This window comes from Hydra vulgaris, chromosome 06 (genome assembly GCF_038396675.1).
Source record: "Hydra vulgaris chromosome 06, alternate assembly HydraT2T_AEP".
Taxonomy (NCBI): Eukaryota; Metazoa; Cnidaria; class Hydrozoa; order Anthoathecata; family Hydridae; genus Hydra; species Hydra vulgaris.
The window spans coordinates 29,996,011-30,014,138 of NC_088925.1; the positions used below are offsets into that span (position 1 = coordinate 29,996,011).

Here is an 18,128-nt window from a genome sequence, read left to right on the forward strand (position 1 = left end):
CAGGTCTATGTAACTGGATGGCTCCATTGGTCACTTTTTGCGATCATTGTGTCGCATAAACAATTAATATATTAAATATAAAAAATATTTAATATAAAATGTATAAATTATTAATACAAAAAAAAAACTCATGAAACTAAAATGTTTAGTCTATTTAATTTACGCATTAAAAAACCACTTTATTCTTTGTTTTAACATTTGTACTTTGTTTTTTGTTTTTTATTATGTTTAAAGATAAACATTTATCATAAAAAATACAAACATTTTTTATTTTTAATAACGTTTATTATAAAAAATACACACTTAAACAATTTATATATTATAAATTAAAAAAATATATACAACTGCCTATTATGCTTTAAAAAAAAAACCATTAGTAAATTGTTACTTTATTTAAAAGCATTTCGCTAATATAAAAACATTTGTTCAAAGTTTTGATTTAATTTATTTTACTTAAGGTATATTCAGAATATTTTTCATTCAGTGCGTTTTTAAAATGCTTTTTGAAATAGCTGCAGTCAAATCGACAAAGCAAAATGTAATTTGTCTGATCATATAAAGACGTGCGATCGCACGTCTTCCTGTGAAAGACGTATACTTGAATATACTTGGACTGTTTGAACTATAAGTTTAGAAGTATACCATTTTATATTACCATAACTTTATGTAAAAAGCTTTTTGGTAAAAAACCATCATGTAAATAACCTCTGTAAAATTGTTTAACAAATACAGCCGCTTGATACAATACAGACTTTTCCAACAACATTTTCACAAGTTAATGACAGCATTTTCTGTCAGTGAAAATGCACTGACCTTTTGAAAACAATAATGACGTAAATATTTACTTGGTAAGTTAATTTTTAAAAATTCCTGTTGTTTGTCAAAATTATGGTCAAAAGGACAAACTAGTAATAAATATGTTCCCAGACAACTTGCTTTTAATTACTAGTAAAGTGCTGAGGGTCTTGGAATAGCATGCCAAAAGGAACCCCTAGTTTTTTCCCCGCACTTCAACCTTTTGGAACTCTCTCCCTTCTTCCTGTTTTTCTGACTCATACAACCTTCAACTTTTTAAGTCTTTTGTCAACCGTTTCCTTTCTCTATAACTCTCTTCTAATAACTCCCAACTTAATAATGGTTGCTTGCAGCCTTGTTGGGAGTAAATCAAAATAAAAAATAAAAAAATTTCTCAGGAACTTGAATAAAGTAAAATGAGAAATTAAACTTAAAATTCAAGAGCAATTTTTAAAAATGTGAGAAAACTACACAATGAGTACATACCCCTTACGAAATTCAAGACCAGAGAGTGTAGGAAGACAATGGAACAACATATGTTTTTCCAATTCAAGCTAAAAAATTTGTTAGAAAATGACCATCAAAATGCAGTGCAGTTAATAATAATCAAAAAAACCACAACTCCTTTAATTGTCAAAACACAAAACTACCTTAACCTTCAAAAAGAGCATCAACAAAAATAAATATTAAAGGTGGTTCAGCATAGAAGAAAGGAAAAAGATGATAGATGGAAAGAGATTAAAACAGGAAAAGGATATCAGAACAGAATTTGATAAAGAGAACCAATTCAGTATGAATCATCATTCTTTTCATTAAGTATGATGGATGAAAATCTATGCAAATGAAATCAGATGTGCAAAGAAAGTTCTAATTACTTTGAAAGTTCCTACTGCTCTTAAGTAAACCAGATTAGTAAGCAAGAGCAATGTCTGTACTTGCTTCCTTAACTTCTGTCCTGAGGTCAAATCTAGAGGAGCTCAGTGTCAGTACTAGTACAATCTACCAACATCAAAGTAAAAACAATTAATTTTACAAATCCCTGAAGTAAAAACATCTAAAATAAAGGTGTCTTTTGCAATAACAGCTCCTTAGATTGACCACTTGGATGGAAAGTTAATGTCAGGACTAAAAACAGAAAAAAAGTTAATTGCCTTTGTACTCTTGTTTGTGGGGAAAGAATTCCCAAGTTGCTTTCCACCCCTGTCAACAAGAGGTAAGCTGAACCAACAGTGAATACAATTATGGAGGTTACCAATGAATGGAACCTACAAGACAGAACTACAGTGTTTTGCTTCAGCATGACTGTCACTAACAGTGGGTCTCAAGACTGTCTTTGTCTGCAGCTTCAGCAAAATTATAGACAGAACCTCTTGTATCTAGTTTGTCACCATAATATTTTGGAGCATCATTTTCCTTGGCAGCAGTCTTTTCTGTTTCAGAGGTGTCACGGAGCTCCAATGTCGCAAATTTTCAACAATTCAAAAAGTTCTGGTACATACAGTTGAAGATATTATCTAAAGGAAGCCATGGGTCACTGATGTCCTTAATTTCTGCCAAGATTAGCAGCACTTGAATCATCCACACAAAGTCTATCAATAGCTTTTTGAGTTGGTCATTACCTTACCTGGAGGGGTACCATAGCATTACCTTTTAAAAGCCCGGAGCTGTGCATCAAGCGCAATAAGTAGCAAGGGTCATGTATATCCTGAAGATGTAGGTCTCTAAAACATTTTGAAAAACTAACTGACTTTTTCTTGTGTAGTATTTTTAAGAAAAATGCTATTATATGACACACACTTGTGCCTTGTTCAGTTTTCAGTTATGTTCAGCAGCTAGTGCTCCCTGTAATGACATTGTTATTCTTGAGACTAATGAGGAAGATAATGTCATCACAATCAATGAAGAAAGATAATGGTGTTTTTTATTTTACTTTTATAGTGTTTTTTATTTTATTTAATTTAGTACCTTAAAGTGCAAAATAATTCAAATTTGTTATTAATATAAAAAAAATTAACTATATATATCAATACCAATACTTATGAAAAATAAATAACTAACTTTTAACTTTTTTATTGCAACATCAATAAGTTTGCCATCTCTGAGCAAGATTCCTTTGTGTACATCAGCAAACTCCCCTCCCCCTAATATATCTCCAACCCTTAAATCTTTTCGATCAAGTTCGTATGCAAATTCCTCTAAAGCATCATCAACATCTTTGTAAGTTGTTGGATCAATATAAGCTTTGGCTTGATTTTTAAAGAGCCTACTAGGTAATTTTACTGAAAAATAAAATTTAATTAACATATTAAGTTTCAAATTACATAAATTGCAAGCACAATATTGTTTTATGAAATTGTATTTAAAAAATTAAATTAGAGCTGCTATATTAAATTTTTTTTTTTATGACAGAAATTGTAAAACTATACCATAATTCATAACCATTTTTTCTAATGTAATTTTCTCTAATAAAATATATAAATAAATAACAAGTACATCTTATTTTTAATTATTGCATAAAGCAGACAAAACATGTTTAACGGGTGATGCGGAAGTTATCGGACAAAACAAAAACGTCAATAACTTATTTATAAATAAAAAAACAAACTACTATTATATTTTTTTAAAATAAAGCATTTATCTTTTAATAAAAATATATTATTTTTTATATGAAAAAACACCAACATCTGCAATTGATCTCAATTTGCTCTGACGCCTTTCATATGCGACTGTAAAAAGTTTAAATCAATTTCTTGTAGTTTTAGTTTAATGCGATCAATCAAAACTTGCTCTGTTGAAGCTTGCCAATCTCCCTTGTAAACCTTCAGTGCCAAATGTCCCCAAAAATTGGTCGTGCTTGAGGCACATTTGGGGGATTGGATTCTTTATCAACGTAATAGACATATTGGTCTATCCAATTTAGAGAATCTTTAGAACAATGAGAACTTGTTAAATCTGGCCAAAATAAATAGCTACAGTCTCCATGATACTTGTGAATAAATGAAAGAAGTCGTTTTTCTAAACATTCATTAATATAGATTGATGAATTGATCGCTACAGACTTGGAAGTGTGAAACAATGGCTCGGACATACCACGGTCAGATATGGCTATCCACATTAATAATTTTCTTGGAAATTTCTCTTTTCCTATAAAACGAACACTTTCTGGGCATGTCTTTTTGTTGTTTGTGTAGTATCCAGAATTTCCAGGCATGTTGTCCCCTGCAAAACAAAAGTATTTTTTGTCATCGATGACTAGAAGCGATTTTGTGTTATAGAGTTGGTTAACTAGTTTCCTGCTTCTTTTCTTTGCCTTTATTTGTTGTTCTATAGTGTATTTTGGAATCTTTTCACGTTTTCTATATTTAATATTCATTTTTTTAACTGACGATTAATTGTAGATTGATTTACACCAAATTTAATACCTATTTTTCTCTGACTGATCCCTTTTCGATTGTTGACAAGTCTCATTAATTTTCTTTTCTCTAGTCCAGGATGTCGGACGACCAAGGTGCTTTCTATCAGAAAACAATTGAACAGTTTCAAGTCTTTTTAGGTTATCATATATTGTACTTCGAGCAAATCCTTCTTTTTCAAAATTATTTACGATTATTAGGTTTATTTACAAAAAACATTTTTAGTCGCTTTCGAAAAGATTCTCGTTCAGCTACATTTAACCTCATTTTAAATAATTGTGTTTCAAATAATAAAGTTTACATTTTATAGAACGTTTATGCCTACGCATAAAACCACAAAAACTAATTATTATGCTCAAATAATGAAATTAGGATTTGTCCGATAACTTCCACATCACCCATTATGCTACTTTTGTAAAATGTTTTTTCTCTGATACAATATAAAATAGTTTTGGATAATAAAATATCATTAAAAAAGTACACAAAATGCAAAATATGTTTTTAACATTTAGAAATTTTTTAACCTAATTAATTAAAACTTCCTAATAAAATATAATAGTTATTAAAAATAATGGTAGTGCATAAATTAAAAAGTTAGTGGCAGTGTATAAAATAAAAAATTAATGGTAGTGTATAAAATAAAAACTTAGTGGCAGTGTATAAAATAAAAAGTTAATGGTAGTGTATAAAATAAAAAGTTAATGGTAGTGTATAGAATAAAAAGTTGATGGCAGTGTATAAAATAAAAAGTTAGTGGCAGCGTATTAAATAAAAAGTTAGTGGCAGTGTATAAAATAAAAAGTTAATGATAGTGTATAAAATAAAAAGTTAGTGGCAGTGTATAAAATAAAAAGTTAATGGTAGTGTATAAAACAAAAAGTTAATGGTAGTGTATAGAATAAAAAGTTGATGGCAGTGTATAAAATAAAAAGTTAGTGGCAGTGTATTAAATAAAAAGTTAGTGGCAGTGTATAAAATAAAAAGTTAATGATAGTGTATAACATAAAAAGTTGATGGCAGTGTATAAAATAAAATGTTAATGGTAGCGTATAAAATAAAAAATTAATGGTAGTGTATAAAATAAACAGTTAATGGTAGTGTATAGAATAAAAAGTTGAGAGCAGTGTATAAAATAAAAAGTTAGTGGCAGTGTATTAAATAAAAAGTTAGTGGCAGTGTATAAAATAAAAAGTTAGTGGCAGTGTATAAATTAAAAAATTAATGGTAGTGTATAAAATAAAAAGTTGATGGCAGTGTATAAAATAAAAAGTTAGTGGCAGTGTATTAAATAAAAAGTTAGTGGCAGTGTATAAAATAAAAAGTTGATGGCAGTGTATAAAATAAAATGTTAATGGTAGCGTATAAAATAAAAAATTAATGGTAGTGTATAAAATAAACAGTTAATGGTAGTGTATAGAATAAAAAGGTGATGGCAGTGTATAAAATAAAAAGTTAGTGGCAGTGTATAAAACAAAAAGTTAGTGGCAGTGTATAAAATAAAAAGTTGGTGGTAGCGTAATAAATGAATCAATAAAAAACTAGAATGTTTAAAGTATACTGTGCCTATTGATAATGACATTAAAAAATGACAAGTTTTGACTTGCTTTTTATATTGATTTTAATTAAAGATACTAAAGTTCATTTGTAAGTTTTTAAGCGGTGAAACATTTTGTGCTTTTTTTGTGCAGTAAAATGACCCTTGTTTTCCTTTTTTTGCAAAACTATATCCCATTATTAAAATACTTTAGGCAACAGAAAATTTGACTTTTTTAACTTTATTTACTAAATACAGCAATTTTCCTTAAAAAAACATTTAAATGGAACAAAATTGTTAATATTACATATTATTACCAGGTTTGGTCAGGAAGCAGGTGCAATCGCACTATTTTCCTGACCAAGCATATAATAAATGCATATCAAAAGCATATCAAAAATGTGAAAAAAAAGCTTAACTTGACTGACGGGATACAATTACAAAAAACTTAATTAAAAAAAGAAAAGAATTCTTTACTAAAAAAAACTTAACTATAAAAAAAAAATTTAGAATTACCTTGCAGACAAAAAAAATGAGACCAAGTTTTTTAAGTTTTATTTTCAAAATAATAAATGAATAATAAAATTGTTCAATAGAAAATAAAGAGTAAAGCCTAATTTTTAAAATAATATATTGATCAATATCCGGTCATGTGGACTTCAATGCATTTTGGAACATGACAGTTCATACTGTTCATACACTGTTCACACTGGTTCATACACGACGGTTCATAATGACTTCAAATAATCCAAGGAAAGTTCGTTCCAAACTTCTTGAATTGCAACCTCTAAATCTTCTAAATTTTTTGGATTTTTCTTTTCTACTGCTTTTTTTTATTAACCCCACACATTTTCAATGGGGTTTGGATCCGGTGAATTACCAGTCCAAGAAGAAACTTTCCGTTTATGTTCTATAAATCACTCAGAAACTGATTATGTGTGGCATGTCGCCCCATCCTGTTGAAATGTAAAACTCCATGGGAAAAGATTTTTTAGAGTTGGCTCAGCATCAGAAAGTAATTCTTTGTATTTTTCACTATTCACAGTGCCCTTGATTAAAAGCAATGATGTTTTACCTTTGGAACTAATAGCCCCTCAAACCATGAGACTCAGTTTAAACTTTGGTTTGCCAATTCTCAGCTATTTCTTTGCCCATGGGCCTTCTCGAGTTCGAAATAATTCGAAACGACTCTCGTCACTAAACACCCATTGATTCCATCTTGTTCTTAGTTGTTCTTCGCACCATTTTACTCTATTTTCTTATTGAACAGGAGTCAATAGGGGTTGATTTTTGGGAACAAAACTGAAGTACCCACTTCAGTTAAGATAACAAGTGATGGTTCTAGGAGCAACCTTGGGAATGCCTTTTTTGATTAATTCAATTTGAATATCTTGGGCAGATCGTGTGTCATCTTTTCGAGCTAATTGAATGAATCTTTGTTGGTCCTTTAAATTAAGTTTTCTCGGTCTACCACTTCCTTTCTTTCTCTCCAAGCTCATTCCTTCCCTCATTTTCTTTAAATATCTAACAACTGTTGCCTTAGGTATCCCAGTTAATTTCATCAAAGACTTTAGGTCTTTATGACCCGCTTTAAAAAGATAGTGAAGTGTCAACGCTGATGAATTCATCTCTAAAATAAATATTTTAAGGTAAATCAGAAATAAAAATGAAAACATAGATTTTTTGATGAATATATATGCACCTGATAAATCAAACAATGGGTTTCATGAAATACAAAAAAAGTCATTGTATTACTCACCAAAAACTGTAAAAATACGAACAAAAGTTTGGCATACGCGGTCTCAATTTTTTTGTCCGCAAGGTAATAGTTTCTAAACTTCGCTCTTTTTAAATCTTTTTATAAAATTAAGCAACACTCTTTTACATAAAGTAACAACATACTACTAATGATCGTTTTATGAGAAATCAATTTCTTTTATTTACGCACTTATGTTTTATTTTAACAATATTCTAATGAAACTAATAAAGTAATATTCTAATAAAGCAATACTTCTTAGTAAGATAAATGAAACAAATAAATCATTGCGTTACTATGGAAATATTAAAACAACCTATTTAGCAGTGTCTTTAAAATGTTTAAAAAAATTCTACAATGTACCAAAGCCTTGAATCAGCTGTCTATAATGATCATGTCCAAACTGCAGACTAAGTACCCTGAAGTGAGGCAACTTTGGCATAGAAAAAACCCACTGTTTTTTATTTATGGTGCATAAAACAAATTGAAGTAGGATTCAATTCAAAGTAAGCTCAAGTGTTAAAAGCCACCCCGTTTCACATTTAATAACTTTATATTTTACTAAAATCCATTGCTTTTTTATACTATAAGATATATATTATAAATTAATATATATATATGGGTATAATACATTCTGTGAATTACAATTTTATTTTGTATTTTGCAAACTAATAGCAAGAATTTATTGCATTAAATTATTTGAATGCAACCTTTTATGTTTAAACTAAAAAGGTAAAAATAATTTATGAAGAGGAAGCAGAACTGCTTTAAAATAGCGCTGATGTTTAGTGAGTGGGCTTATAAGTTTTTAATGTTTGTGTTCTATATGGATCTCTGGAGCGGTGTTGGTTCACCCCTAAGTCATTTTTTATAAATGTATGTTTGATAAATTATAATTGTGGTATATAATTATGAAACCCTAATTTCACTTTATATATTTGTATGTTTGTGTTCTAAACTATAAATTGTCAAAGTTGAGATTTTTATAAAAAATTTTGGTTTAAATTTTACTAATTCGCTTTAACTACATTGTGTGTTGAAAATATTGTTTTTATAAAATAAATCATACAAATTGCTTTAAAAGATTTACATTTAACATAAAAAATACATACCTTTTATAAACTTTATATAATTTTTAATAAATCTTATTCAACTTTATATAATTAAAAAAAATAAAAAATTTAATTATCTTTTTATAAACAATCAAAGTACAAAATGCAAGTAAATTGTTGCTTTGTTTTAAAGCATTTTGCTAATTTTAAAACATTTGATTAAAAAAGATTAATGTTACGAAGTTAATTCTTTTAGCATGTTAAAACTAATTTTTTTCGTATATACATGGAAACATACATAAATAAGGATGTTCTAAAAAGCTGTGGTCAAGTTGTTGCAACTAAATATTATATGCATCCTGACCAAACCTGTATTATCTGTAAATGAATAAAGGTGTTGTTTTGCATACATTGGTATTTTAATGTAAAAATATGGTCTTCCCAAAACACAAGCAACTTTTTATAACTACTAAAAAAAACACTAATATCAATAACAAAATGGCACATCCTTTACTTTTTAGGAGGGAACATCTCTTGGGCATAGATTTGATGGTTTTATCAATTTTTTCTTGAGTAATCTTATTTCACATGGTTTTAATAACTGTATATAGCTCATTTTTAAAGGGTTTTAGAGAAGAGGTCCTTTATGTTTTAGAGAAAGTCATTGTAGCATGATTTGGAGAGATTAGGCCCCTTAATGAACCTACAAACAATTCTTTTTAATTTTCATACTCCAAAGTAAAATATAAATATGGAAACTTAATAAATGGGCAGTATATAATACAGTTATGGCCAAAAAGGTCTGATCACTCAATTATATTATAGATAAATACTTATAAGTGCAAATTATTAGCGGTCTGCGTCTCGTAAAAAATTTATTTCAATACCAATACCAAGACAATTCCATTATAGTCTTGTAATGTTTCAAGACATATCAATACTTTTGCAAAGTGGTCTTGTTACATAAAAATAATTTCAAGAAAATCAAGACTTGACAAGACTTTTCAAGACCAAAAATTAAGTCTTGAAATTGTTTTCTAAATTACAAGACTTCAAGTGCATTTTTCTTTTAAAAATTTGGAAAGGAATTAGTTTTTTTCTCAAAATATTTATTTATCATATTTTTTCACAAAAAAATCATAGAACTGTTTTCAGTATGTAAATGTTTAGTTTTAACTTGAACTGATTAACATTCCATATCACTGATTAATGGTTGATGAATCAGTACTTGACCCAGGGATGACATTATCTTCATGGATATGCGGAGCTTCATCAAATTTATCTTTGGAGATAAGCTTCCATCAACGAATTTCAACATGGTCAAAATTTTGCTGAATATAAAGTTTATCAACTTTCTCAGGCTGAAGTCTAGTTCTCTTGCACAAAACAATGCTTCCACATGAAGAAAAAGCCTGTTTGAAAGAAGAAGATGATGCTGGAATGCAAAGCCAATGCCTAGCAACAGCTGAAAGAAGTGGAAGCTTCAACTCATTTGCTTTCCACCAGTTTAAAATGTTGTTCAGGCCATCAACTTTTGTTGGTTTTGGCATGGATTTGTACTCATCCCATTCTGACTGAATTGGAGATTTGACCACGATGGGCTGCATCTGAGATTCTTGAAGTTCTTGTGAGAGAGCAATAGATGCGGAAATAGATGCAATGTTATTAAAAAAAGCATGAGCAAGTCTATTTAACTTAGTTATTATATATTTATTTAGTTATTTAGATTATTATATATTCTTGCTTAAATTCAAGCTAATTGTGGGTGGGGTGGGGAGCGGGGAGCTCCCCACCGCACCCACAATTAGCTTGATGTACTTTATTAATGACCCCTTAGTACAAGGTTAAATTTGTGAACTCATCTTAGAAATCCTTCAGGTTGATTAGTCTAGTCTTGATTTAAAAAATACCAAGAAGTCTTGTTATTTCTTGAATTACTAGTTATTTTTTAAGGTTGGTCTTGATTTATTCAAGACTTTTCAAGACAAGACTGAAATGGTCTTGTCTCGTCTTGTCTTAGTATTGTCTTGTCTTGCTAAAATGAGTTTAATAAGACTTTTTATTTCAAGACGCAGAACCTTACAAATTATGCATGCTAGCAATACACCAAGATATCACACATTGTGTTGCATATTGATGGTGATTGCGTAGCTATCAACAAATAGAAAAACATCTTTTATGCTCTTTATACATTAAAACCATGTGTAATTCAATCATTATTACCAGAGAGTATAGCTGCAACATCATTTACTACACATGCACCGGTACAACTTTTAATGGAAGACAACAAGTCTGAACAATTTATTAAAATGTTTGTGATGTCAAAAATTTTGAAAAGAAGACAAGGATTGGACTGTTAAATGGTGGCGGAGTGTCTTATACTATAGCATGTTCACGTGTCATGTTCTCAGAAAAGTACAATTTAAGCAGTTTGTAGCACATTAAGTCAATTTTTGAGGGCCACCAAACCCATCCTTAAATCTTTTATAAATGCACCTTCTGTTAAACAATATTATGATTTAGGGTACAATCACTGTTAACAGCCATACTATTTACATCTTCTACAAAGTTTGATATTATTGTACACAACAGGGCAACTTGTTAATTTTGTGCACAGTCTGGCAAAAATTGTCAAGATATGACTCCAAGAAATTGAAAATAATGTCCTTGCTCTGTGGCCAGGCAATTTATCCAGTTAATTTTAAAATGTTTTATAATATTGAAAGCAGAAGTTTTTAAACAGAACTCAAACACACTAGCAGATTTGAGAAAAACCATTATAAAAGCATGGTGTCAAAAAATAAAGTCTAAATATTGTATGTCTGTTGTAAGTTTGAGAAACCCATACTAAGTACTAAAATATGTTTTATACTATGACTTCTTTATTCTTTTATGCACATGTATGTTGTTTTATGAATTAAAATGTTTTTAGTAATAAACACATACACCATCAAAAACAAAATTAGTTTTTAGCTTTAAACATTGGGTGGTAAGATATTTTTGGGCATGACTGAATAAAATTGATTCCTAGTTGTATTAATTTAAAACCATGACCATTAAAATCTTCATGCAAATAAAATCACAATGCGTACTATTACAATTATGCTGTTACAACTACATAGAATGCCATACAAAAATAATGTTGCAATGTGTACTGTTACAACTATATATAGTAATGTCACAATGCTGCTACAACAAGTAATACACAATGAACAATTACAAATTTTGCATTAGTGGAGCAGTAGTATTTCCTTTGAAAAAAAATTAATTCAAACTCCATGACATCCCTGGCTGTACTCAACTTGTTTATCAATTCAAATTGTAAAGATTTGTTTTTTAGAGTAAATTCATTCAAAATAAAAATTTACACAATTTATGAGAAGATAAAACTTTGTGAATAATAGTTCTAATTAGAACTATTCTTTATTTTACATTTAGATAAATTATCATTTAGATATTTAGGTTCTTTTTATTGTAGGACAATAACACTTGGGCTTCATATTGTTGTAAAAATATATTGAGATCATTGTTGATAAGTTGTAATCTTCAAACAGTCATATACGAAAGAGTGTCATCTGGGTGTTGAAGTTAAGTTGTCATGGATATCCTAGACTAATTTTCCTAGCTTGAACCAAACTAAAACATAGACTTAATAAGATTTTTTTATGTAGACATATGCACTCTTTTATGAAGACATATGCACTTTAAAACAAAGTAAAATAAAGTGTTCAAGATTTTACTTTAAAAGTAAAGTAAAATCTTGAATACAATTAAATAATTTACAGTACATGATGTAATAGTTTGACTAAAAAATATCTTTTTAACAAAATTAAAACAAAAATATCATAACTTATGCCCTAAACATTTTAGCATAAAATAATTAATCCTAACCTGTTCCATCCTCCATTCGAACAACTTGAAAATACATAGGATGTCTTTTTTTCCAAATGCACAATATTAGAACAAAAAGAGCAATCAAAAATAACAGACTAAACACTGCACCAAATACAGCACCAACTTTAACTCCACCTTTAACTTGAACAACCATCTTCAATACTGGTCCGCACAACTCCTTGCCATCTAATGATGTAATAGCTCTAATCTAGATCATAAAGTGAAAACAATAATCTAATATGGGTTCACTCAAGACAAATTAGTAATCACAAATTTACATTTTTTAACAAATATTTCAACTTAATTTCAAAATAAGTTTAAATAACTATTTAAATAACACACAAACAAACACCTGAACAAATGTTATAATTGTTTATGAAATATTAAAGAAAATTTTTTTTCGTGCCAAACAAAATACCTCAAAAATGTAAAACCTATCTTTAGCACCTGACTTTATATTTGTTGAATTTTGGTATGTAATAAATTCTTTACCATCATATTTGACTGAGTATTTAAGATTAGGCCCCCCTTTTGAGAATGGAGGCTTCCACGACAAGGTTACAGAGAAATCTTGGTTCAATTTTTTTTGAATATCTTGAACTACTCCAGGTTCTAAAGAGAAAAGTTAAAAGTAAACATAATGAGCTAAAAATTGAACAAAAACATATATCAGGTACGAGTTAAAAAGGGTTTGAAAAAGAAAATATCACTCTGTTGAATGTTTAAAAGAGTTTTTGCTCTAATAAATGTTTGAGTTACCACTATGAACTTTTATAACTTTATATATATGTTATGCAATTTCATGCTCTGATTTTTTATCCATTTGACTAGTTTCAGTTGACTAGTAATTTATTGAGATCATCTTGTGATATTTTTCTATGTTTATAGTTCTTGGTTATGGAAATTAATTTACTGTCATCTGCAATTAGCAGATGACAGTATACTATGAACTAATTCAGACATCTCATTGATAAATAAATCAAATAGGAGTGATAATAAGACTTTGCCTTGTGGTATACCACTTAATACAGGAAGCCATTCAGATACCATTTTTCAGCACATTTGTGAGTAAATTTGGCTCAACCTACCTATGTGAAAAAATATTTTCTACAATGAGCTGCATTAAAACCAAACATAGCTTGACTCTGACTGGCAACCATTTTGGCAATCTGATACTTCCATCTACTTCAACCCAGACAGATAAACTAGTCTTAGATGGTCAAGTTCACTAGCCCTACTAATTATTTTGTTTTGACAAAAAGGATTATAAAACCTATTCCCTTGTCACCTTTTTGTAGAAACAAATATTTTTTGCCTGCAATACTATTTTTTAATTTTTTATCACTCGTGTTATAAAAAGTCTGACCACCTCTGCTTCACCAAAGTCAAAGTAAACAACTAAGGTATAAAATCCTTTATTTAACATATAAGCAAAATTTAAAGTAACCTCCAGCAAACATACAATGTTATGGTCTTAAAAAGGAATTAAAAAAAGTTAATTAAATTACTAAAAGTTAGTTGCCCCCCTTTGATTGGTGCCACCCTAAACCCTCTCCCCTCCCCCTAACCTCAGGGAGTGTGGGGGAAGGGGGAGGGGATTGTCCAGACCACATACAGACCACCAATTACCTATAATAAAATAGAATTTAAAGAAATAATGGTTTCATTTTGAAATTAATTTAGATATTAAGTATCTAAATATCTAAATTAATTTCAAAATGAAACCATGGTGTGGATTTGACAAATTTTTAATGTTTGCATTTTTGGGTCTAATGGTCTTACATTGTTAATGTGTTTTAACTTGTGCAATCTACTAAAATTCATTCTCGTATTACTCATCATTCAATCAAGGCTCATCCTTTTTCTGTGACTGTTCCTAAGTGCTCAAAACTCTTATTCCTTTAGTTTTTTTCCTCGAACATCAGTTCTTTGGAATTCGCTTCCTTTATCTTGCTTTCCTGATTCATATAATTTGCAATCTTATAAGTTGTTTGTCAATCGTTATCTTGCTCTACAACCACTACTAGAGTTGGAAGTTACTAGAGGAGAAAAGTTCATCTTTTCTCTTCCAGTAACTTCCAACTCTAGTTGTGGTTGCCTGCAGCCTTGTTGGAAGCGAAAATGTTTAAAAAAAATAAAATATTTTAGAGTTTTAAATAACATTTTAGCCTCAAGTATATGACTAATAAACGTAACAAAAGTTACAAGGAAGGAACCAAGTTTTAAATCCAAAAATATTATTATTTAGAAAAAAAAAAGGCATTTCTGTTATATTAAATTTATTTCAATATAACAACAAAGAAAAAAATATATTTATGAATATATATATAAAAAAAAGCAGTTGTATTTAAATATGAAAATGCATTCTACATATAGCAGTTATAAAATAGTTTAAAAATGTATATAAGAATAATTTTAATTGTATTCTACAAAATAGAGTGCTAATGTTCTTAAAAGAACAGAGCTTTAAAAAATTAATAGAAAATCACTTATTAAATATTTTTCATTTTACACTGTGATTTATCAATAAAGATTCATCAGGATTTTTTATGAATCTTTATGAAAAAAAAGTATCACTGTAATATGTTATTTTAACCATGAATTTATTTGTATAATCCAAATTAATTTAGGGTGAAAATGTAGCTAACATGTTCAAATTATTATTCGTCAGATTTTATATTTGATTTTTGTTAATATTTTTATTAATATTAATATTAATTTTGTTAATTCTGTTAATTGATAATTGTTGTTGATCAGATTTTATACTTTATAAAAATATATAATACTACAAAAATATATAATAGAATAAATACTACGGGGGTGGACACATCGCACTTTTCAATAAGCCAAGCTGAAGGATGAGTTCAAAGGAGATTCTTCACTTGTTGTTTATTGGGATGGTAAACTCATGCATGACTTAACCGGAAAGGAGAAAGTGGACTGTCTTCCAGTTATAGTATCAGGAAAACAAGTGTCTCAGTTGCTCACTGTCGCCAAACTGCCATCTGTAACTGGCCAAGCCCAAGCCTCTGCCATATTCAAAGCTCTGAAAAGCTGGGATGTTGGTTCTAGGGTCAATGTCATATGCTTTGACACAACAGGTTCTAATACTGGCAGAAACATGGAGGCATGCGTTCTGCTAGAACAAATGCTTGGCAATAAGTTGCTTTATTTGGCATGTCGTAACTATGTTCTGGCGCTTGTAGTTGGTGCAGTTTATCAGGCTTGTATGGAATCAACTTCAGGTCCTAAAGTTCTGCTTTTCAAGCGCTTTCAAACTCAATGGGTTTTCATTGACCAGGAAAGATGCGATATTAGCATATTTGAATGCTTATTGTATGCCATGCGTGCTTGTATGACGTAAAACCTGACATTATAAAGTTTGCCAACTTGGATGCTTGTTGTATGACGTAAATACTTGTTGTATGACGTAAAACCTGACATTATAAAGTTTGCCAACAAGCAGCTGGAAGAGCAACTGCAATGAGACAACTACAGAGAGTTTGTAGAACTAGTGCTGATCTTCCTGGGAAAAATCCCATGCAGAGGAGTGCGTTTCATGATACCTGGCCCAATGCACCACACACGCTGGATGTCAAAGGTCATCTACTCATTGAAAGTATGGATGTTTCGCTCACAATCTTTTCTGACACCAAGAGAAGAAAAAGGCCTGTATCAAGTGTGTGTCTTTGCAGTCCATCTGTATCTAAAAGCATGGATGACAGCGCCTTGTGCATCGATAGCACCTAACTATGATATTCAACTACTACAATCACTCATCAACTACTCAAGCATTCACCCAGTGATAGTAAAGGTTGCATCTGAAAAGCTTTACAATCATCTCCGGTACTTGTCGGAGGACCTGATTGGTTTGGCATTATTTGATAATCAGGTCAGTGTATCAACGAAGCGGTTGATGGCGAAGGCAATGCAAGAAGCAGAGGGAGTAGAGGAGCCGCCAAAACAAGTAGCCATTAATTTGAAGACTTTCAAGGACAAGAAGTTAGAAGACTTTGTTTCTAAAAGATCTGTTATGCTGATGGAAAAATTGCAAATGCCGAGCAGTTTTCTCCAATTTGACCCAGAACTGTGGGAAGAGCACAATGAATTCATTGTATCACTACAGCTTGTCCAAGCTTTGAAGGTAACAATTTTAATTAACTAATCAGATTAATTTTTTGAATAGAGTGCTTTATCGCTTTATCTATCCAGTCAGTCTGAAATTAAAAAACTAAATTATTTTTTGAATTCTGAACTAATAGTAGAGATAACAGTTATCAAAAAATGTTAATTTGTACTTCTTGTTATGCTTGTGAATTTGAGAGCATTTTGTACGGCAACTCAATGGAACTTATGTGCTTAGGTGGTCAATGATCACGCAGAACGTGGTGTGGCTCTTGTTCAAGAGTATAGTGGCCTGCTCACTTGAGACGAGGACCAAATGCAGTTTTTACTACAAGTCGTCAAGCCTTTCTTGACAGTCGAAAGCAGACTGTAGTCAGACATTGACCTTGACCTACTCATCTGCTGCTCTCTTTATTTTGTGACTTTTTGTATAAATTTGTGAAAAATGTGTCAATTGTAACGTTGATGATTTGAACATATAAACACTAAACACTTAAAAAAAAGTTTGATATTATTGATAAAGGTCTTATATCTTATGATTCTCGACTCATGTGTATGCTTTTTCAATATGATTGAGCTACCTCCAAATATTAATGTACATTAATTATAAATTAAATAATAGTCTAAAAACTTATGGATAGTAATAAAATCATCTCCAACCAATTACTTTATAAAATTAAACAATCTATAAAAGGTATAAAAGTAAACAATGTTAAGCAAATTATTTTAAAAATACATATTGTTAACAAACTTAATAAAAATTTCAAGCAAATAAAATTGAAATACTAACTGCCAGGTAAAGTTTTAAAAATAACAACTGCAAAAGAAAATTTGTTTGTCAAGCTAAATACAAAATTTCTGTAACTAATCTTCAAGCTATAATCTCCAAATGAACCTAATCCTTGTAGGAAAATTTCAGTTTTAGAAGTGTTTATTGGAAATGCATCTTGATTGGAACATGTCACACATTCAATAAAATAAAAACCATTAACAGCCGAGCCATCCTTCGGATGACACCATTTTAGAAAAGCAGATTGAGAAGTAATGTTAAAAACAATTATATTACAATTTATATTTTTACAATAATGGATATATTTATTAGTAAAATTTAATCAAAAAAAAACAACATCTATTTATGCCTGAGATATGAATGTTCAAAGCTTAAGTTTTATTAAAACTTAGCAATCCTGTACAACAATAGGAAGCATAGTACATTTATATATGTCTATGGTATTATGCACAGAAGTGTTAAGTGTTGCAGATGTGATTTTGCAGGGAAACATTTGAAAGTAGTAAACTAATAACAATTTAGTAGACTCGTAACATTTCAAACAATTAGTAACTTGTAACAATTTATCATACACTTATCATATGACACAACAATGTTTGAAAAAATACGACAATATTTGTGTACTTAACTCAATTTGACCAAATGTCGTATTTAACACTTCTGTTCATAACGACATCAAAGTGTTCCTAATTGTTTTGAAAATTGTAGTCTATTTATATAACACAGTACTTTTTAAAAAGAGAGCTGACGTCTACTAAATATACTTCGC

General features: G+C 29.7%; 1 protein-coding gene across 2 annotated transcripts in view; it reads right to left on the reverse strand.

Annotated features, from left to right (window-relative positions):
* LOC100210361 (ephrin type-A receptor 4a) overlaps window positions 1-12,992 on the reverse strand; it is a 52,909-nt gene extending 39,917 nt beyond the window's left edge. For both annotated transcript variants that reach the window (XM_065799822.1, XM_065799821.1), the window contains exons 1-3: window positions 12,863-12,992; window positions 12,442-12,652; window positions 2,854-3,074 (exon numbers count right to left, since the gene is read on the reverse strand). In XM_065799822.1, the coding sequence (XP_065655894.1) occupies window positions 2,854-3,074; window positions 12,442-12,598 (378 nt within the window). In that variant the 5' untranslated portion in view covers window positions 12,599-12,652; window positions 12,863-12,992. The remainder of the gene's footprint in view (window positions 1-2,853; window positions 3,075-12,441; window positions 12,653-12,862) is intronic.
* Window positions 12,993-18,128: the final 5,136 nt, after the last annotated feature.